Source organism: Acanthochromis polyacanthus, chromosome 22 (assembly GCF_021347895.1).
Source record: "Acanthochromis polyacanthus isolate Apoly-LR-REF ecotype Palm Island chromosome 22, KAUST_Apoly_ChrSc, whole genome shotgun sequence".
Taxonomy (NCBI): Eukaryota; Metazoa; Chordata; class Actinopteri; family Pomacentridae; genus Acanthochromis; species Acanthochromis polyacanthus.
Genome location: NC_067134.1, coordinates 18,000,875 through 18,023,429, shown reverse-complemented (window position 1 = coordinate 18,023,429; position 22,555 = coordinate 18,000,875). Strand labels below are relative to the sequence as shown.

At 39.9% G+C, this 22,555-nt stretch overlaps 2 protein-coding genes and 1 long non-coding RNA gene across 3 annotated transcripts; 2 read left to right on the top strand and 1 right to left on the bottom strand.

The window, feature by feature from the left end:
- Positions 1 to 42: 42 nt before the first annotated feature.
- LOC110969241 (adrenodoxin) lies at positions 43 to 7,582 on the bottom strand. The gene is made up of 4 exons (XM_022219289.2): positions 7,066 to 7,582; positions 3,965 to 4,089; positions 3,711 to 3,840; positions 43 to 839 (listed from the first exon to the last, which is right to left on the bottom strand). The coding sequence occupies exons 1-4, from the start codon at positions 7,197 to 7,199 to the stop codon at positions 731 to 733; spliced, it is 498 nt and encodes a 165-aa protein (XP_022074981.1). The 5' UTR covers positions 7,200 to 7,582; the 3' UTR covers positions 43 to 730.
- A 1,512-nt stretch (positions 7,583 to 9,094) lies between these two features.
- LOC127531883 (uncharacterized) lies at positions 9,095 to 12,210 on the top strand. Its single transcript, XR_007939122.1, has 4 exons — positions 9,095 to 9,965; positions 10,052 to 10,089; positions 11,501 to 11,662; positions 12,063 to 12,210. It is a non-coding gene; the product is annotated as an uncharacterized LOC127531883 (long non-coding RNA).
- A 547-nt stretch (positions 12,211 to 12,757) lies between these two features.
- LOC110969240 (lectin-like) lies at positions 12,758 to 14,808 on the top strand. The gene is made up of 4 exons (XM_022219288.2): positions 12,758 to 12,943; positions 13,100 to 13,237; positions 13,931 to 14,042; positions 14,659 to 14,808. Exons 1-4 carry the CDS (start codon positions 12,758 to 12,760, stop codon positions 14,730 to 14,732), a joined length of 510 nt encoding a protein of 169 aa, XP_022074980.2. The 3' UTR covers positions 14,733 to 14,808.
- The last annotated feature ends 7,747 nt before the right edge of the window (positions 14,809 to 22,555 follow it).

Below are 22,555 nucleotides of genomic sequence, written 5' to 3'. Positions count from 1 at the left end.
ACTCAAGTGTTCATTTGTGATTTACAGACAGTTCAACACGCCTTTAAAAATGTGAATTTTATTACTTATATTCACTCTATACATGGTTATATGTGTACTCTATGTACAATCACATGATGAGATGTGGTTACATGAAGGATTCGATCAAAACGACAACAGTAGGGTTTACATATGCGGTCAAACAGAATATAACGGGGGACTTCAGAATCAAGAGATTCTCTCAGGCATCTGGAACTGTTAGTCGCATCAGTGCGCAAACATTTCAGTCAGCTGTGCACCTTTTCCTTAGAAATGACTCGACTCACACATGAGAAGAACCTGATACTCAAAAGTGGAAATTAAGTCACAGGAAAAGATACTTTCTTCAAAAATGGAAGGCACGCTCACCAGCTGAGGTGACAGCTGTAGTCTGAGGGTTAATGAAAGAGCGACAAAAAAACCAACATTCTTCAAAACAGATTATTACGAGACAACAATTTATATCTCATAAATACTTTGTTATGATTCCACACTAGAGCTCTGAGTTCTTGCTTCCTGGTTACTGACGGCTGTCTCTAGTGTTCTATAACTCGGAGGGGTTTTTTTTTTTTAATATAAAATAGTAAGAAACAGTTTTGTAGCAGCACCGACAGAATCACGCCTGCATCGTCCCCGTGCACTCGTCAACCCTCAACATCTGACCGGACGCACCGACTCTCTACATTCACGTCTCTCGGCTGCAGGCGCCCGGTTAAGAAGATCCGTCTTTGCTTTGTCGGATGTCGGCTACGCTCTCTGGGACTCTGGCCACCATGCCCTCCAGGGACTTCGTCAGGCAGATCTGGCAACCCAGACGAGATCTGTGAGGAGAAATAATAAAAAAAAAATCCTCAGAACCAGGGGGGTGGGGAATAAACAGAACAATAGGAAGGGAAGCACAAAAGGGAAATGAAATGTTTTTAGCGTTTGTAATGCCAAAATATATTAGAAAAACACTTTGTTTGAAGTCTAATTTGTAAAAAGTTGGTTATATGACATGACAAATGTATTTCCTGATTTGTACTGAGCATCTAGCCAGTGATTGGTCATGATGAAGTGACATCATCAGTAACGAGGTTTGTCACACCTGTGAACCCACTGTAGATGGTAACTCCAATCAGCTGCTTGACATTTCAGTTTTTGTACTTTCTTTTCAAAATTTTCAAAGCAGCTGAAAGGCTTTTTTGCAAACATTTTAAAGGGCAGAAACATGAGGAGGATAACGGAAGTGGAAACACCTGAGGATTATGTAGAGCTGGGAGTCTTGATTGACTGCTTTGGGAAAGTGAAGGTAAGGAATGTTTTTTAGAGGTTTGCATCAGCTCTGATACCTGGCAGTCTGAGGGATGAGTTTAGAATAATTTAATGTTTTCAGTTGGCTTTTCTGACTTTAACGGTGACGTGTCAGGCTGTAGTTCCAGTGAGCAAACAGCTGAAAGTAATCAGAGTAATCTTCCCCCGTAAAGCGTCACTACAAACACTGGAGTCAGAGCATCAGCACCGAGTTCTGAACTATGAAGTCAGCTTAATATATCCAGACTCTTTTTGTTAACTCAGACCTTTTACTTTGAACTCTGCTCACCTTAAATGAGCGCTTAAAGCGTTGTGGTTTTTATTCTGCAGTAAATGAGCGGATCGTGTGCGGCTGCTTCAGGCATCAGGTTGTTGTAATGGAGCACAGTGAGGAATATAAAATAGTGCTGCTGGTAGAAAACTGTTAAACGTGCATTAATATATTTATTATCCTGATCAATGCAGCTGCACATTAAAGCTGTTCAACTTTAAACTTCATATATTCAAACATGACACTGTCCATAAAGCAGAAAATCGAAGTGAAACTAATGGTACTGACTGAATATTCTCTATAATAAATACCGTTAGATCAGTGTTCTATTAGCTGCAGCAATGCAAACGGACCAGACATTAAAACAGATTTATGTGATTTCTGCATCACCAGCTGAATGCATGCTGGGTTACCATGGCAACATGATGCGTACATACTGTAACTGCACAGGTCCATGCAGCGATATTAGTAATGTAGAGATCAACAGGTTTACAGTTAAAACATTTTCCCTCAGCTGAGAATCTGAATCGCTCATAAAGAATCGTCAGGAAACGCTTTGATTAGAGGGAAATGCTTCTTGCAGATGATTTAAATCCCAAACTTTGAACAAAACCTGCCAGGTTGGCTCCACAGCATCAGTTACCGTGGAGATCTAGCTCCACAGCATCAGTTACCGTGGAGATCTAGCTCCACAGCATCAGTTACCGTGGAGATCTAGGTCCTCTGTGCTTCACTTCCACTGTCTCTATTGTCCATGATCTGTCTTTTATTGTCTTGTCTCTAAACCTGAGAAGCTGACAAACTATGAGACTAAGAAATTCTAACTTATTTGGCATTTCTTCAACTTCTTTGTGCTATCTTATTGATATTATTAGGTTGTGTTCCGGTCACTATTTCACACTTGCTCCTTGTCTGACAACAGAAATAGAGGAAAGTTAATGACAACAGCTTTCCTGAGAATGCATATGTGAGCAGAGAGAGCAGGAGAAAAGCCAACGGAAACACTGTGCTACTAAAACTCAGCTGTTTCCTTTTGATGTTTTGGCTCTTTGGAAGATTTTACACTGAAGCTGCTGCTGCTTTAATCTACAACTGTAGCTCTGATAGCACATAAGTGGAGGTAAAATCACTGAAGTCATGATGCAACAAGTAAATCGTGATACTGAGGAAGGACATTTTTTAAAAGGAACAAAAAAACACAAAACAATCGCAGCATTGATTGTGGCAGCTCCATTATTTTACAAGTTCATTGTTGTGCTGTCAGTGTGTCAGTCCACTGATTGGATGATGCTACATAAATCTAAGTTTTCTGCGGGTGCATCTCAGTGAGGGGCTCTCCTGTGTTTACTCATCTGTCTCTGACTGATTAACTGATCGGCTCTGACAAATCTCATTATCGCAACAGAACCATCTCATCAGCATCATGCAGGCGGTGGGACTTTCTTAACCCTCGTGTCGTCCTGTGGGTCAAAATTGACCCGTTTTAAAGTTGGAAAATGTGGAGGGAAAAAAGTATTCTTTGAAATCTTTGAACATTTTTGGGTGGGAAAAAAAGAAATGTTAAAAATGTTTCTTAAAAACATTCACACACAAAAAAAAAAAATCCAGTGAATTTCGCTGGATTCTGGTTGATTTTTTTTTTTTTTTTGTGAAAGTTCTTAAAGAAAATATTACAAGTTTTATTGACATAGATGTAATCACTTTAGATATTTTTAGGATTTTCTTGGAAGATTTTTCCTCATTTTTTGAAAATATTTACAAGAATTTTAAAAAAAGCTTTTTAAAAAATAAAACTTTTAAGGAATTATTGGAATTTTCTTCCTGAAGGTTTTGCAAATTTTTCAGAAGTTTGAGGAATTTTTTTTGCAGAATTTTTCGACTTTTTTCAGAGAAGGAAACAACATTTTTTGGTGCCCGTAAATGAGGACAGGTGGAGGGTTAAACGTGTAAGGCTGCGATTGTTCATCCTTTTATCACCACAATCTACTGCAAACACAAACTATCCCACTGAAGTGTGTTGGTGATGTCCACAAAACCTGACCTGGAGCTAATGTTTGCTAATGCTAACGTCCTTCTGTTGTTTTCTGTATGAATCTAACAGACTGTGGTGTGTTGGTGCGTTCCTTACGTGTCGGTGAGGCCGTATGCTAGGTCTAGCATGTCCATCTCCTCATCTGTGACTGGTCCCAGCTTCTTGTACACTTCCTCATCAAAGATCAGGTGGCATGTGGAGCACGCCAGCGTTCCCTCACACGCTCCTACAGCCAGCGACACACACACCTTTAGAACTGGACCAGCTGGGTGAGATTTAGCTCAGATACAAACAGGAAGCTATCTGATGTGACAAGCCCAAACATAAAGTGTTGGCGTGTGTTTACATACCAAATCCATCAAAGTCGAGGTCTTCGTTGATGACGATATCCAGCAGAGAGTCTCCAGGCGACCCTTTGACTGTGATCTTCTCTCCGTCTCGGTTGATGAAGTGAACCGTCACCTTGTTCTCAGACCTGAAACAGACGCTCATGAGTGACATTTGAAAGCTTTATAAGATAATAACAGTATTATCTGACTGCCTATTTATTACACTGATAAATAGTTGGTCGTACAAACTCAGAAGGTATCTGTTATTGGTAATTTGCACATTCAGGTTACTCATGTCTGCCTGTCAGCCTCCACTCAGCCCTGATGGTCTTTGCTGCTATACTGCCCTCTGGTGGGATAATGGTCCAAATGACACCGTTTGTCGGAAACCAGAAAAAGTAAAATCAGATAGAATCATTTGATTTTCAAATGTCTGACTGTCCTTAACCCTGCTGTTGTCTTCATTTACAGGCACCAAAAAACACTGTTTCCTTGTCTGAAAAATTCCAAAACTTCAGCAAAAAAATCTCAAAATTTCTCAAAATTTGCAAAACCTTCAGGAAGAAAATTCCAATAATTCCTTCAAAGTAATATTTTTAAAAAATCCCCCAAATTTGGCAAGAAAATTCTTATAAATATTTTCGAAAAATTAGTAAAAATCTTCCAAAAAATCCTAAAAATATCTAAAGTGATTTTATATAAATCAGTGAAACTTCTGATATTTTCTTTAAGAACATTCACACAAAAAATCAACCAAATTCGAGTGAATTTCACTGAATTTTGTGAATGTTCATAAGAAATGTTTTTAACATTTTTTTTTCCACCAAAAAAGTTCAAAGATTTCCCAAAAATATTGAAAATGTGGACATCAGAAGTTTCATTGTGAAAATATATATTTCTCCACATTTTCAAACTTTAAAACGGGTCAATTTTGACCCGCAGGACGACACGAGGGTTAAAAAAGTCTGGAAAGAAACTGAACATTGTGGCCTGTGGAAGTCCTCAGATTACTCTTGAGTTGTCTCTTGGCAACTTTTCAAACTATTTTAGCACAAAACTTTCTAAACGTTCAAGACAAGAACTGGTTTTATCATTTAATCATGTTGTTTAATACTGTGACAGCAACGCTCGGCTATCATGACACAGAAAGAAGGACATAAATATGTAAATAAAGCCTCATATTTTGTTGCTGCCGCATGACAACCAGAAAGCTTTAATGCTTCAAATGCCATGTGAATGTACAACACACTGGCAGCTTCATTTACACAGATTTTCAGAAATAAATACATTGATTACAAAATGTATTCAAGTGTATTTGGCTCTCGGAGAGCCTGTGATATTCCCTGGCTTTAAATAATGAACTCGGTGACCTCAGGGGCTCTCAGGACCTGAATAATCTGCTATAAAAGTCCTCAAACTCTACTCCATACCTTCGCCCACACCCCATGACCGTTTAAGACCAACACAAGACTTGTTAATGGTCACATTAACTTTAATCGGCCAGTTGATTCCTGAAGCGCTCTGGGAGAGTCGGAGGCGGCCTGACGTGGGCACACAGGGACGAGTCGACCAAAACCTTCAACCTGAGCCGCAGGTCAGCAGATAGCGGCTGAACAAGCTAGTTTGGCCCTGAGGAGGCAGCCAGATGCCTTCAGCCTTGTGGACGTGTGATGATTCAATCGGTCTCTAAGGACACTTCATCAGCTGATTGGCATTCACACCGAGTTCTTATCAGGGCTGAAGGACGCATTAAAAGTGTAGAGGGTCATTTTTAACCCTCATGTCGTCCTGTGGGTCAAAATTGACCCGTTTTAAGGTTTGAAAATGTCTATCTTCACAGTGAAACTTCTGATGTCCACATTTTCAACATTTTTGGGAAATCTCTGAACATTTTTTGGTGAAAAAAAGAAATGTTAAAAATGTTTAAGAACATTCACAAAAAAAAATCAACCAAAATCCAGAGAATTTTGCTGGATTTTGGTTGATTTTTATGTTAATATTCTTAAGAAAATATTAGAAGTTTTACTGACATACATGTAATCACTGTACATATTTTTAGGATTTTTACAATTTTTTTGAAAATATTCACAAGGATTTTCTTGCCAATTTTGGGGGATTTTGTAAAATAAAATAAAACTTTTAAGGGAAACTTTTAAGGAATTGGAATTTTCTTCCTGAAGTTTTTGCAAGTTTTCAGAAATCTGGGGAATTTTTTGCTCAATTTTTTTTTTTACTTTTTTCAGACAAGGAAAAAGATTTTTTGGTCTCCGTAAATGAGGACAACAGGAGGGTTACGTTTCTGTTCCACCATAATTATTACATCGTTGAAAGGATAATAAGTGTTTAACTACTACATGCAGTTGTAGATGGGTATGAAAGCAATCCATAGTTAAGTGCAAATGTACAGAGGCTCCCAAGAATTGGTTAGCAGCGATATTACAGTTACTGATGCATGATATATGCATGAGGTCACAGAGTAATGCTGCTGGAAACAAATGCTAGCGGGTAAATTATACACAGCAGCATCACAGTGTTTTTAACCATTATTATTGTATTTTGTGACACATTTTCTCAGAGCTCCACTGATTTGAAGTTTGGCATCACATTGATTTCCACTGAAAAACAGCCAGAACTAACTAGTTTGTCTCCACTCATCAGTTTTCAGGAGTCCTTTTGTCATTTGTCTCAGACACTAACAGTTAGACTTTTCAATAGTCAAGTTACTTAACTGTGTGCCTTAACTTTTTAATTCTAGAAATCAAACCAAACTCCATTCAGTTTCTGTGCCACCTGGAGGCACATAGTTCTGGTCTAACTGCTCTGTCGCCTGGAGCTTATAAAGGATAAAGAAGCAGAAAATGCAGAATAAGCTTATAAAGGATAAAGAAGCAGAAAATGCAGAATAAGTCGTTTGAAATGAAGCTAAAGCTAAAGCGTGTTTAGCTTGATGTTTTCCTCATCTCACACTACAGGAGACACTTTAACAGAAGCTACTACTCACTCACTTTCTACCTGAAGCTTTGCCACAGCTGCATCGATAACAAAGGTCACATTTAATTACACATTTTATGAATGGAGTCTGGTGTGTGTGTTTGAGGACGTTGTGTAAGTAAAGGACGTACCTCAGAGGTTGTGTACCGGTACTCAGGTTCCTTCGTCCCGTCAGAAAAGCTCCCCAACTTACTGCCGCCGTCCTCCGAGAGTATTCCCGTAGCCGAACGTGAGCCAGTCGTCCCAATGCCGTGACTAAAGCCATTCCAAGAACAGAAAAGACCCTAAAAACTGGAGGAGAAACCAAACGAGCCGCTGCTTCTGTCTTCCGTCGAGCTCTTTGCTTCTCAGCCGGAGCAGTTTGACTTCGCTCACCGCGCTAAGCTAGCTGCTAGCTAGTTTTAGCTGCCAAGGAGTCACTCTGTCACTGTCATTGCGTAACGTTCGTCCTACGGCGGCCGCTCGCTGTCTCTGATCACCAATCAATCAGCCTATTGACAACTACAACACCGGTACTAAGTAGCTTTAGAAGAGTGAGGAGAAGAAGCCACCAGCTGCAGTCACACTTCCCAGTCAGATACGATCAATCCACTAAGATGAGACATTTGATGCTTCCTGGTAAAGAACCGAATCGGGAGTTATAGCGCCTTCCGCCATGATGTCAAAGTAAAAGCTTTAACCACTATGGCATGTTATTTAATAATTCTCAAAGATTCTGCACACCATCATTTTTTTATATTGACATAACAGCTAACCAGCAGTAAAACTGTCACACAATCTATCTAAGAGGCTAACTAACTGACTTTATGTCAAACTAATAATACTATGCTACATTAGCTTCCTGTAGCATTAGCTGCTAGCTGTAGCCTACTTCTACACCTCTGTTTGTAACTTATCCCTGCTTATCAGTGAGTTGACATTATCTTCGTGTCAGGATATTCAACATTGCACAAAATAAAGTTATATTGACGTTAGAATCTTAGTCTAAGGCCCTTCTATTCTTAACAAAGTACTTTCTGTATTTGTTAGCTAACAGCTACCCCACAGTTCAAGTCAGAGCAACATAAGAATTAGAAAATATAGTTAATCTTATGTGTAAACAAGTTTTTAATGGTCAGAATGACTCATGAGGTGATATTTTTTTCACAAACTGAAATTTTCTAAATCAATCTGAAAGATTTTATCCCTACTAATTTATTAAATATAAAGAATCTTCAGTCAGCAACTGTCCTTCCATTAAATATCTGATTATGTGTGTACCCACTTCTAATCCATGTTTTCTAATCTATTCTTTCATGTATATAATCTAGACGTGCTGCACTTGTATGTGATTATTTTGTTTAAAAAAAGTTAATAGACACACGTTTCAGCTAATTGTCGCATGCTTTTATTTTGAAGGCTGAACCATCTTACTTCCTGCTGTGTGTCGGTTAATTATTTCTAACTTGATGCCACAAACTCAAACCTTCCCGTGCCCGTCCACGTGCGTGTGTAAATTTGCCTGAATGATATTCGCTCGTTGTGTCTCACCGCTCCTCCCGGCGGGGCGGAGTTAACACTTTGTTTGCCATGGGACAGTTTGACTGAAGCCGAGTCACCGCCCCGCCGTATGCTGAGTGTTAAAACTCACACAGTCTAAAGTGTTGCTCAACAAAGGTCGGTCTCGTACAGTTTGGACCTTCACTCTCTGCTGCTCTGCCAGAGGGACCGCAGGAAACACAAGTCAATGTCACCAGTCAACCTTGAACTGTCGAACTCTTATAATCAGGCTGATAAACTCCATGAGCTCATGACATCAGAGCCTGAAGATGTGATCATTCACTCAGATTATATCAGTGATGCAGTCAGAAAACCTTCAAGGGGGCAAAGATGAGTGTCATGTTAGTATCTCTCTGTGGAAAATCTCTGGAGGCCAAACGGTGTTTTTGTTTTGGTCGCTTACTCTTATCATTTGTTTATGCAGAAGCACAAGAATTTAAATATGGCAATTACATCATATTTCAGGCAACGCTCAGTTAACTGAACACCTGAAATGGTTGCTAAAGTTCAGATTTTGCAGTTGTGGCTGATGCTTATTGGGTAATAATTAAATAAAGTGGTGTTGTTCTGTTCTGGACATCCACATAGTTTAGGCTGCTGAGTGTTGATCTGCAGATGAGGACTTTTATCCCGTCACGCATTTAGAGTCTAAATCTCAAACACTTTAACTAATGAAAACATGTACCAACAGACACTCTTAAAAGACAGGATGATAAGATCAGATGAATCTTCATTGTCATTGAAGTTGTCAAACTTTTGTACAATAGTACAACAAAATTTGAATCTCGTTCACATCGGTGCTATAAAAGAAGAACGTGCAATTGTCAAAAAAAACATTAAATACAATTATTAAAATATCGCACACCAGGTGGAGCCAGAGAAGAGCAGCACTTCATCTTCAACAATGCTGACATCCACTTACAGCTCTATACAGGCCAAACAAGACTCCAAAATGGAACAAACTCTCACCTACACCCCAGCAACATCAACATGACCAATAAAATACATCTGTTGCCCCAAAACAACCTTTAGTGACCTCCACAGTGACGTTTTCAGTCTGTCGTAATCTCTACTTTACGTCTATGGTGACAAATATTGATTGAACTCAAATAAACGTAGAGCCATTCACCTCTCTTGTATTTGTAAGAGCTGGAAAACAGGAAGTGTACAGTAGAAGAGGATGTTCATGAAACCTGTCAGAGGTTAACGGTTAATAGCGTGCACTGTATTAGCTGCACTTTTATTAGCATTGTGTTCAAACCTCAATCAGATAAGACCTGAAAGCAAAGTCCCTGAAATATCAGTAATTATACAGCTATAGGAGACGCAGATTAATCAGTAAACGCCTTCAAAGTGTTCGATTGGACTTTATGGCCAAGACAGGGAGATATTTAGAGGAGAGCTTTTCTTTCTGAGCTGCTCACTGTTCATCACTGCAGTCTGAGGCAAGAAGCTTACAGCTCAGGACTGAGTAGAGAAACATAACGACCAGGTTAGTGAGAAACGTGCATTTGTAGGAGGTGGGCATACAAAAATGACTAAAACAAGTTGTTCTGATTAAGTTTTTTTTTTTTACAGGATGTTCAAACTAGTCCTGCTGCTCCTGACAGTGTCGGGTAAGATGTCAATATGTATTTTTTCATGATAGTTATGTTTATTTAGTACATAAATTTGAGTAAAAATAACCTGAATGATTAACTTCTGTGTATTTGCTTCATGCTGTTTGACTTATTGGCTGATTCAATTGGAAGATGATGTGATTCTCAGGTTTTGAACTTGTGTTATTTCGATAATTGTATTATTTTGGGATACGGACATAACAGGTTTAACAACTTATGAAGCAAATGCTGAACAGATTTTCCTTGTAATCATGAAAAAAATCAGTGTTGAAGTGTTAATAAAAAAACTTTACTTTGCTATGAAATATATTTTCTGTGATTGCAGAATTTGAATTGCAGATTCAGATTTAAATTATAACTGGCGCGATGTAAATATAACTGAATTGAACTGATTGCGTGAAAACTAAGTATTCATACATTTTATTTCATGTTTTGATTTTTTTTCCCCTGATACATTATTATTATTAGTTAATATTTTATATTACATCCATTGTCTACACACCGCTTAATCCTCATTAGAGTCATAGGGGGGTTCCAGCTGACTTAGAGTGAAGCATAGATACCCTGGACAGGTCACCAGTTTATCATATGTAGACATATGTATGTATCATATGTATGTAGCCATATAGAGACAAACAATCACACTCACATTCACACCTACAGACAATATAGAATTACTAATTAACCTCAACATGTTTTTGGACTGCGGGAGGAAGCCGGAGAACCCAGAGAAAACTCATGCATGCACAGGGAGAACATAGAAACTCCATGCAGACAGATCCCAGGATGCAAACTGGGGATCTTCTAGCTGCGAGGCGACAGTGGTAACCACCAAACAACTGTACAGCCCTAGATTTAAATTGACAAAATATAAAATAATTCCATTACTAATAAGGGATGTTTGACAGACTAGATGTTATTGTGGAGACGCTTCTCTACGACTTGTAAAGAACTGGAAGACGTCTCAGGAATTATCTCAAAAAATGGACACAACATTGAAGGAGTTCAGTGAAAATTAATTCTGTTGTTTTATTGATATTTTGTCCTTTTGTCCTAATTAATTTTGAGTTTATAGTTCGTTGCCTTGGCAGCAAAACTGGTGACTGTGACAAACAGTAATGTGATAAGAGCAGCTGACCTCTGTGATGGTGGCACAGAAAATAGACTTTGATTGTTATTGATTTATTAGACTGTTAAAGAAAAGCGGTGCCCTATATAATAGTCTGACACAAGTTAATTATTGATATTCAAGGCCAACACAATGTCTGTCAACTGACAGCAGTTTGATCTCCAGGAAGCATTTCTGTGTGTTAGTTTCTGTCTGTTCCAGATATGAACATGTGTAATTCTGAATGAGCAGGATGTGAAAATGCAAAAAGGAAATAAGGACTTCTTTAACTGTTTACAGGCCTCCAAGCTGCTCCAATCGAAGCCCCCAAAGGTCTGCAGAAGTCGATCTACCAGCTCTCTGATGGCTTTCGACAGGGTACCGAACCCTCCAGAAGGTTCCTGGTTAATCTGGACACTGGCATGGTGCAGGAACACATCAGCGAGATGGAAAGGAGAGCAGGTGAGCAAAGAAACAGGGTTATATTGCCCAACAAACCTCATCAAGAACATACTTATCAAAACCTGAGGGCTTTTGTCTAATTCATGGAGCTTGTAGACTTTAGTTATCTTCTAGCTTTGTCTCACGATCCTCTGAGGGTACATTTTAATAACGAGATCTTCTAAGATTCTATCTACCTACACAACAGGTTGTCCAATACTTTGGTCTTTTCCATACAGCAGCTCTTTCAGCCTTCTAAGAAATACCTACTGTACAGTAGGTACTTAATGTCCACTGAAAACATCCTATTGTCACTATCAGCAGAGTATCACGACAGTATCATGAGTCACTCTGATTCCTTTCAGAGAGAATGTCGATACTTGAAGAAGTCTGTCCAATCAAAACATTTTCTGTCTTCCAGTCCCAGCTGATGTTCCAGTCCAGAGGAACGGTGCTGGTTGGGTCCGTGTGCAAGAACCTTCAACTTCTCATATCCCAACCGGTTTCAGGCAGGGAACAGAACCTTCTCTTCACATCCCAGATGGTTTCAGGCAGGGAACAGAACCTTCTCTTCACATCCCAGATGGTTTCAGGCAGGGAACAGAACCTTCTCTTCACATCCCAGCTGGTTTCAGGCAGGGAACAGAACCTTCTCTTCACATCCCAGCTGGTTTTAGACAGGGAACCGAACCTTCTCTTCACATCCCAGCTGGTTTTAGACAGGGAACCGAACCTTCTCTTCACATCCCAGCTGGTTTTAGACAGGGAACCGAACCATCTTTCTCAAACCCAGATGGTTTGAGAAAGGGAAATGAACCTGTGAAGTCCATTCCGGCTGGTTTTAGACAGGAAACGGAACCCGTGAAGACGATCCCAGATGGTTTCAGGCAGGGAACTGAACCCGTTATGTCTATTCCAGATGGTTTCAGGCAGGGAACTGAGCCCGTTATGTCTATTCCAGATGGTTTCAGGCAGGGAACTGAACCAGTTATGTCTATTCCAGATGGTTTCAGGCAGGGAACTGAACCAGTTATGTCTATTCCAGATGGTTTCAGGCAGGGAACTGAACCCGTTATGTCTATTCCAGTCGGTTTCAGACAGGGAACTGAACCCGTTATGTCTATCCCAGCTGGTTTTAAACAAGGAACAGAACCTTCTCTTCACATCCCAGAAGGCTTTAGACAGGGAACAGAACCGTCCTCTTCCAGAACCCAAACACAGATAGTCGCCTGTAAGGGGGAGATCATCAATGGAAACTGCTATGAGTTCAACCCAACACGACTGGCCTTCCAGGACGCACAGGTTTGACCATCTAGCATCTCAGCAAAACATACAAAAGAAAATTCTGTCCATGACACCACTTTTGTTTCCTTTTAAAGGCCTGCCAAGACAAAATGTGTGTTTATAGCTCTATGAAACATCACAATCAGTGTTTCTGTGTCGTTTATTGCTCTACAGGCTCAGTGCAGAGCTGTGGCCCCAAATGCTGAGCTTGCATCTGTAACCAGCGTTAATCTACAATCCCGACTGGTTTCTCTGGTGACCAACGGTGGAGAGAGTCACCCTGTGTTGACCTGGCTGGGAGCCACGATCAAGGCAAGTTCTTCTCATTCATCAGCTGTTCACATTTTCAAAGAGGGGGAGACATTATGTCTCTCTGGAGACATGCACTGCTGGAGCTGTTCCTCCGAAAAATGTCTTGGAAAGTGAACCTACATTAATATTAAGATGTTAGAACCATGTTTCAGAAAGCACAAAACCAACTCACTGTGACACTAGCAGTCTGCTCCTGTACTGTGGCACTGAATGGAGGCCAAGGAGAGAATCAGATAAGTCATCAACATGACAGATCGTGTTACTTTTACCTTGGTACAGCTCTAACCCTTGAACTTTGCTTTGAAAATGTTCCATATGTTCGTGTCCTGCCACTGAGTGAGGCCAGAATATAAAAAATGAGAAGTATTTAAAGAGCTAAGAAAAAACAGGATTTTTTTTTCCTGTAAAACTTTCTAAACTTGTTTCAAAGGAAATCTTGTTCACAGTGAATCAGAAAAAGAACAATTGTTTTTTTGTTCATGGAAGGAGAACACTAGGTTGAACTATTTCTGTTCGATGCCACTTTACTTTCCTACTCCACTACATTTCAGAGACAGAATTTCAAGTCTTTACTGCAGACCCAGACCATTAGTGTTACTTTTACTGAAGCACAGCATCTAAATACTTACTCGTCCACTGTGTATGTTAATGTCTGTGTATGTTTTTGACATACATGTTTTCTGCACACCTCAGAACCAGGAGGCGTCGTGGGTGGACGGGTCAGAGTGGAGCTACAGCGACTGGATGCCGGGTCACCCTAACGTTCACGCCGATAAACCTGTCTGTGTGGAGATGTTCAAGATGGGTAAGAACCGCACTAAGGACACAAACACAACTTACTTATGGCAACGAAACACTTCTGTATCAAGCAGGGAAACATGAAAGTACAACTATGTAACTGAAGCAGAACATCAATCATCTTAAATCATTTATCAGTTCAGGACATTCAGGTGTGTTGTTGCTTTAACCTCACTGACACCAAGCTTTAGACAGCCTCAATGATACAGCTTTAATACCTCATTTTTTCAAAAATACCATAAAGGTGCTGTGTGTTTGATTAACCCAGAAAAAAAAATAACTCATCTACTTTTTATAGCACCCTGGTCATAAAAATAATCCTTTAAAGGGAATTTATTGTTTTCACATCAGCATCTATTTATCACTGGAGCTGGTTTAACTACATAGTAGTGTCGGTTTACCTTTATTTCAACATCATTTATTGTCCTAATCACTCTACTCTGTTACATAAGTGGCTCTTTGAGACACAACTGCCCTCAATTAATTGGAGGTTTATGGATCAGTACAGTCCAGATAACTGAGCAGCTACGTCACTGAAAGTCGATAAGACTCTAATAAAACCAGCCGCATTCCAGTAATCTTTGACCTGTGTCTTTATAAATCTGTTCCTCCACACTTTGCAGATGAGAGCTGGTGGACTGCCGCCGACTGTGAACTGAAGAGAGCCTCCATCTGCTCGTATCGGATCGCTGCATGACAATCACCTTGACAAAAAAGCCCTCTTTATTTCCTTCAAACCATCTGCTTGTGTGGGAATAAAACTTTGCATCTGACATATCTGCATGTTTCCATTTCCTATATTCAACCTACTCTTCATTCATTTCCACATTTCAGATGAAGAAGACATTAATATTTAAAATTAAACAAGACTTTAATGGTCATCTTCCATTTGTGTATACAAAGCAGTTTGTACAGATTTATTGAGCCAAGTTAAAACTATTTGTGACAATTTAGTATCTGGAAAGTCCAAAAATCAATTTCAAAGACGCTGATGCTGTACATTATATTCTGTATTCATAAATAATCACAGATATCCACACATCCACTTTGGTGACAGTCACAGAGAATGTAGCTAAGACACAAAAGAGTACTTTTAGATTTTAATTTGGAGTCCTGTATTCTTGGTTCCTGTAAAAACTTAGCCTTAGAGACCGGGAGGTTTAATGCTACTCCAGAGAAGGACAGACTTTGTTTGCTGATTAATTTAGGTGGAGTTGAGATTGAGCTTCATTTGCATACGAAGATGAAAGGGGAATGAACAAAAAATAAAGTCGCATACATGCACTTTGTCTGCAGTCTTTCATTGATCGGCCTCTATACTGACTACTTGTGAAATGGTTTCTATCACCTTTGCTTGTTTCAAAGAATAATTGTAATGTTCCTCATCTTGCTTTAAACTTTTCCTGCACTAGATTTGTGAAATGTTCGGGACGAAATCAGCCAACAGCATCTATAAAGACTGATTGTCGCTGCTGCTTTCACCATTTATTTCTGTACTTTCTCTTCAAATATCAATATTTGACCTGTGACTATTGCCAGCTGTGTCCAGCTAACGAGCAGCAGGGACCTGTTCAGGTTGTGAGGAGAAGTAAGAAGCTTACAGAACCTGGTATTCCCAGGCAGTCTACCATCCAAGTATCTACCAGTCCCAACCCTGCTTAGCTTCCAAGATGAGGCCCACTCAGGCTGGCCTGGCCATAAGCAACAGTATTAAGACTCAATCACAGTTTTCTCGATGCTGTGATAAGACATGCTGTGATGTTTTCTCCAATGGTGGAGGAAAGGAGGAGGAGGAAAGCAAAAAAAAAAAAAAAAAAGGACTGCCCCATGTAAAAAAGATGGTGTGGTGATAAGTGATGTACCTCTAGCCCAGGATGTTATTGGTTCAAATCCAGCTGAAGGTACTTTTTGTCCTTTGGCTCATGGAGAACCTCTTGGTATCATCATTACAACAAACTCAAGCTGTCACCTTATGTGACACATGGTGCAGAGGTAAGCTTTGTGCCTTTCATGTTGATGGTTTATGGTTCAAATCTCCCCATGGACATTTATCTCTACTCTGTCCTCTCCATAACAAATTGGTGCCATCATTTAAGCAAAGTGAGAACTACACTTTGTGGGAAAACTGATGCAGTGGAAAGTTTTGTGCCTCTCATGTTGAAGGTTTATGATTCAAATCCCCCCATAGACACTTATTTCTACTTTGTCCTTGCAAATATTAATTGGTACCATTATTTAAGCAAAGTTAGAGCCAATTTTTGTGGGAAAGATGGTGCAGAGATAAGATCTGTGTCTCTCATGTTGAAGGTTTGTCGTTTAAAATCTCCCTGCAGAGCTTTTGTCTCTCTTTTGTCCTCACCAGAACAAACTGGTACCATCATTTAAGCACAGTTACAGCTCTAACAGGTGGGATGGTTGGTGCAGAGGTAAGTTTTATGCCTCTCATGTCGAAGGTCTGTGGTTCATATCCACTTCAAGACTTTTTATTTGTGCATTGTCCTCTTTAATACTTCTTTGTACCATCATTTAAGAAAACTAAGAGCTACACTTTGTAAGACAGATGATGCAGAGATAAGTTATGTGCTTCTCGTCCAGGAGGTATATGGTTTAAATCCAGCTGAAGACTCTTTTAGTTCTCTGGATGATTGAGAATCTCTTGGTGCCATCATTACAATAAACTCAATGTAACATCTTACGGGGAAGATGGCAAAAAGGTTAGTTTTGCACCTCTCATGTCGAAGGTTTATGCTTCAAATCCCTCCACGGACATTTATTTCTACTTTGTCCTCGCAAATATTAATTGGTACCGTTATTTAAGCAAAGTTGGAGCCAATTTTTGCGGGAAAGATGGTGCAGCGATAAAGTTTGTGTCTCTCATGTTGAAGGTTTGTGGTTCAAATTCCCCTTGAGATCTTTGCTATTTTGATCTCGTCAATACTTCTTTGTATCATCATTTAAAAAATCGAAGAGTTGGCCAGTCTAAAACAGGTGGTGCAAGAGGTAAGTTACGTGCCTCTAATGTTGAAGGTTTGGGGTTCAAATCCCCCTCTGGCCCTTTTATTTGTACTTTGACCTCTTTAATACTTCTTTTTACCATCATCTGAGAAAACTAAGCACTACACTTTGTATGAAGGATGGTGCAGTGGTAAGTTTTGTGCCTTTACACCAGAAGGTTCTTGGTTCAAATCCAGCTCGAAGGTGTTTTTGTCTTTTGACCGACTGAGAACCTCTTGGTACCATCATTAACACAAACTCTACCAGAGACCTTGGGTGACAGATAGCGTATACATAAGTTCTGAGGCTGTCATATGGAAGATCCACGGTTCAAATCCTGACTGAGAACCTTTTTGGACGAGTTCAGTACCATGCTTTACGTGATAAAATGAAAATAAAGCTATAAGCCAGTATGGACCACAATAGCCAAGCGGTACGGTAGTGGACTCCGATGTGGAGCGCTGGCAGTTCAAATTCAAGGACTAATCACAAACAAGGAGTAACACAAATGGGAGAAACAACAACTGGAACAAAAGTCTGGAAAACAAGGAGTAACACAAATGGGATGAAGGACCACTGGAACAAAAGTCGGGAAAACAAGGAGTAACACAAATGGGATAAAGGACCACTGGAACCAAAGTCTGGGACACAAGGAGAAACACAAATGGGGAAATGACAACTGGAAGGTTGGTGACAGAGAAAGTGAGGGTGACAGGGAGGGGAGGGGGGAAGTTTACTTTTTTTTTGCATTTTTTTTTCCCCCTATTTTTGGCGATTTTTGGCCCAAATTTAAGAAAAAGCTTCACCAGGGTAGGGTATCAAACCCTGCTCTCCAAGTCTCCAACCACTGACACTACCTCTGGACTGCAGGCACTTCATGCCTAAATACAGGGTTTTCTTCTATTCCACAAGGAGATCACCTGAACACGAAAAGAAAAAAAAAAAACACAATCTCCAAAAGATTTAACACTCACAGACACAAGCTAATCCGTCTATGACTTTTAAAGAACATGCTAAAAAAACACAATTCAAAAAGTCACACTCTTCTCCTGATCACTCATTTTGACATTTTAGCACAATTTCAAAGCCACACAAGTCACCTTCTTCATGTCACAAATGCGAGAGAACAGCAAACAATCAATTTTAAAAATCTCGCTGCAATTCCTCCCCATTCAAAATCCCCAACAGATGTTCACATTTTCAACATTTTTGGTGAATTTTTGAACAATTTTTGGTGGAAAAAAATAATTTCAAATGTTTCTTTAAGGATATTCACATAAAAATCAACCAAAATCAAGTGAATTTTGCTGGATTTTGGTTGATTTTTCTGTGAATGTTCAAAAAGAAAATATCAGAAGTTCTACTGATGTACATGTAATCATTTTAGATATTTTTAGGATTTTTTTGGAAGACTTTTACTAATTTTTAAAAAATATTTACAAGAATGTTCTTGCCAAATTTGGGGGTATTTTTTTTTAAATTAGACTTTTAAGGGAAATTTTTAAGGATAAATGAAGAGGGCTAATACGTCTCAAATTAGGATGTTACATGAAAGCGAAAATCTATTTTTGAGTGAAAAACTGATTTTTTTTTAGCATATCCAGCTTATTTTAAGACACTTAAGCTTGACAATGCTGGTAAAATGTAGCTGAAAATAAGTTTTCCCAGCTAATTTTGAGATCTGAACATTGTTAATATATCTTATTTTACAAAATCTTACCAAGCCCTTTTTCACTTGTTGTATTGGCAAATTTTTTCAAAAATTTCAACTTAAAAGTTCCTTGAAACAAGTTTTTTCTTCTTGTGTTGAGAGGGGCATTTTTTCCAGCGCAGACATGCCACAAAATTAAAGTCATTTCAAATGGAAACTTTCTGGCTTTAAGAAACACTCAAAGAAAGAAAAAAATGTGGTAATCAAGAACAATTGCTTTTTCAGATCAAGCAGAGGGGAAAATGATGGAATCACTCAGTTCTGAGGAACAAATGATGGAATCACCCTACAAATTTCCATTTCCAAAACTAACACCTGCGTCTGATTAAATGTGCTCATTAGTCTGCAGTCGAAAAGGAGCGCTCACACCTCGGAGAGCTGCTGCACCGAGCGGATCGACATGAATCACGGCTCCAACACCAGAGATGTCCGTTGAAACAAAGGAAAGGATCGTCAAATTTCTTCAGGATGGTAAATCATCACGGAATGTTGCAAAAGATGCTGCTTGTTGTCATCTGTGTCTAAAATCTGGACCATGGGAAGGTTGTAAAAGGCAAGCATACTGGTAGACCCAGGAAGACGTCAAAGCGTCAAGACAGAAAACCTAAAGCAACGTGTCTTGAAAACAGAAAATGCAGCAAAACAAATGAGGAACCAATGGGTGGAAACTGGAGTCAATGGGCTGAGGAAAAGCAGCGGTGGACTGTGGACGACTGGATGGAAGTCCTACTCGGTGATGAATCGTGAATGTGCATTGGGCAAAGTGACGATGCTGGAACTTTTGTTTGGTGCCGTTCCAATTAGATTCATGAAGACGACTGCCTGAAGAAAACATGCAGATTCCCACAGTCATTGATGATGTGGGGCTGCATGTCAGGCAAAGGCACTGGGGGGATGGCTGTCATCACGTCTTCAATAAATGCACAAGTTTACGTTGACATTTTGGACACTTTTCTTATTCCATCGATTGAAAGGATGTTTGGGGACGATGACGACATTTGTCAAGACGATGACGCATCTTAGAGCCACAGAGCAAAAACTGTGAAAACTGTCCTTGAAGAAAGACACATGAGATCAATGCTGTGGCCTGCAGATAGTCCGGATCTCAATCCAACTGAAAATCTGTGTTGGAAACTGAAGGAAATGGTCCATGACAAGGCTCCAACCTGCAAAGCTGATCTGGTAACAGCAACCAGAGAAAGTTGGAGCCACATTGATGAAGAGTTCTGAAGAGTCACTCGTTAAGTCCTCAGAGACCGCAAGCTGTTAGAAAAGCCAGAGGTGGCGCAACAAAGAGCTGGTGGTGTCTTGGTGTCACAATTTTTTGGTCTTGATTACTTTTAGTGTTTCTTAAAGCCAGAAAGTTTCCATTTTAAATAACTCTAGTTTTGTGGCATGTCTGTGATGTGCTTTTTTTTCCCTCCAAAATGAAACAAGGGAATGAACATCCTCCAGGACCGGTGATTCCATCATTTTTGCCAGGGCTTGTACAAGTCCTTCATCCGTTAGAAAAGTCCTGTCTGCTAAAACATCTTTGAGAACAGAACTCCTTTCCAAGACATTTGCTGCTTCGTCTAAGTGTCTACCATATGTAAAACAGCTCTGAGGGTTTCATCCTGAGCTCCACTCAGAGATTTCACTGTGCAGCAGCTCAGCAGTTTGTTGAAGAAAAGCATTTAGGTTCAATCTTTCAAGCCCAAAAAACCACCAGCTGTTGCCTTTAGAAAAAAAAGACACCGTTTACCAGTGTCACAAACTGTAAAAACAGAAGGAACCGTTGGATTTTTCAACCTTCTGATGGGACTTGGTCTAGTCATCTGTGATGTTCAGTTCCATCAGGAGAATCACCCAAATCTAAGCTGAACATCGTGATATTTCATGGAAATCAATTTATTCTGCATTTTAAAAAGAGTCAACAAAAATGAACCAGATTGAACCAAATAGTTTTAATCTGGTTTTCTCATTCTAATCATTTTGTGATTGTTCCATTTCATTTTGTGAAGAACTTTGTCACTTCATTAAAAGGATGGACTACAGAAGAACCCAGCAGAGTTTAGCTCCAAACAAATGACCTCCAGTCCTAGTTGAAGACATAAAGTGGGATCTGGAGGGAAGCTGTCGGTGTGAACGTGTCGGCTCTCTGGTTAACTCGCCTGCTTGCGTCTCCATCCTGACGCTGCTCTGCTGGACCGGAGCTCCTGGACCGGCCGGGTGGACCTTCCTTCACACGTCTTCCCAGTGGGAGTGATTCTGAGTCGGCCTCTGAGGATTCTGAGGAGAAGCTGCAGGGCCACATGAGACACTGTGAGGAGACAAAGCAGAAATGATTCACACATCAGACATGAAGAAAAGAAAACATCAGAGAGCGTAAAATACAATAATGAGTCCTAAACATCACTGGTGATGAAGCTGGAGGCAGAAAAACTGAAAGAAAAACTGCCTCAACAACCTTTTTCTTCTAGAATGTGGAAGAGACTTTATTTCTGGAGAATCTCGTCCAAAGTTGGATTTATTGAAATGGGTTTTAATTTTCAACATGTAAAAGAAGAGGAAGATCTGAGTTTTCAGAGCTGCAAGCAAACTCATCTCATTCTTCTACCTCCTTTGTATCACCATAGAATCTGAACACAGAAACTCATCCACACACTAAAGCCCCAAGACTGGCAATAAGTCTATTAATCACTTCAAATAACAATTCTACATTTGTTCTTTACTCGCTCCCAAAACCGTTCCAGCAGCTGAAGGAATGAAACTGAAAGCGTCTGACAACCATCACAATGAGACTTAACGTGAGATTCGTCACATAATTAATGGTTTTGTGAGCAGCATGAAAGAACGGCATCTGATGAATGATGATATTTAAAGTGACTTTTCTGCACTTTCTGCAGCTTTCCCTCCTTCAGCTGCTGCAGCTGCTGTCAGTCTGTGTCAGGACTTTATCATCTTTCTGCTTCTCTAATGTCATCGTTTGCTCTTCATTTGTAAAACGGGACACTTTGGCTCCGGTACTGTCACGGTCCTGATGATACTGGGACTAAATGTGTGCTTTGCATGGATCATCTGCTTTTAAAATGACGCAGCAGCAAACATCACAACAAAGAGCCACTCAGAGAGAATCTTCAACTCATTCACTTTAAAACCAGCAGCAGCTTCTGTTGAAGCCTCAAATTACAACTTGGAGCTTTGAAAGTCTGGAATCATGATTTGATGTCAACTCCAACTCTGGATCTTTTCTCTCCTCTCTTTGTAATTCATCAGGTCTCTACCTCACTATGCTCTGCGCTGTCAGATGACAAATGTTGGGAATTTGCTCAGAATTAATCAAAGTGAATTGATTGAGCTCACCTGGATTCAGTGTCCTGCATCCTGGATCTGGAGCCACTGTACAGCCACAACAGAAACAACAACAAACCAGCGTCAGCTGCAGCTGATCCACCTCCACTTTCTCACAAACAGCGTCAATCCACAGCAGGAGGCGCCACCTGGTGGTCGGAGGAGGAACCAACAAACAGAAAACTCCTGCAGACGTGGAGGCAGAATCCATTCAGTCAATGTGAGAGAGCCTCTATTGCTCACAGATGTAGCTGTAAGGTCTTGGCAGAAGTTGGCAGCTGATTTGTTCACCCTGGAACATAAAAAAAATTGTTACTAGTAGACTTCTTCTCTAGGGATATAGAGATTGCTTAGCTCAGCCCAACTCTCTCTCTGCCAATGTCATTGTGCATTTACAGTCAATATTTGCACATCATAGAATACCAGAGACACTGATCACAGACAACTGCCCACAGTTTGTATGTCAGGAAATGAAATACTTT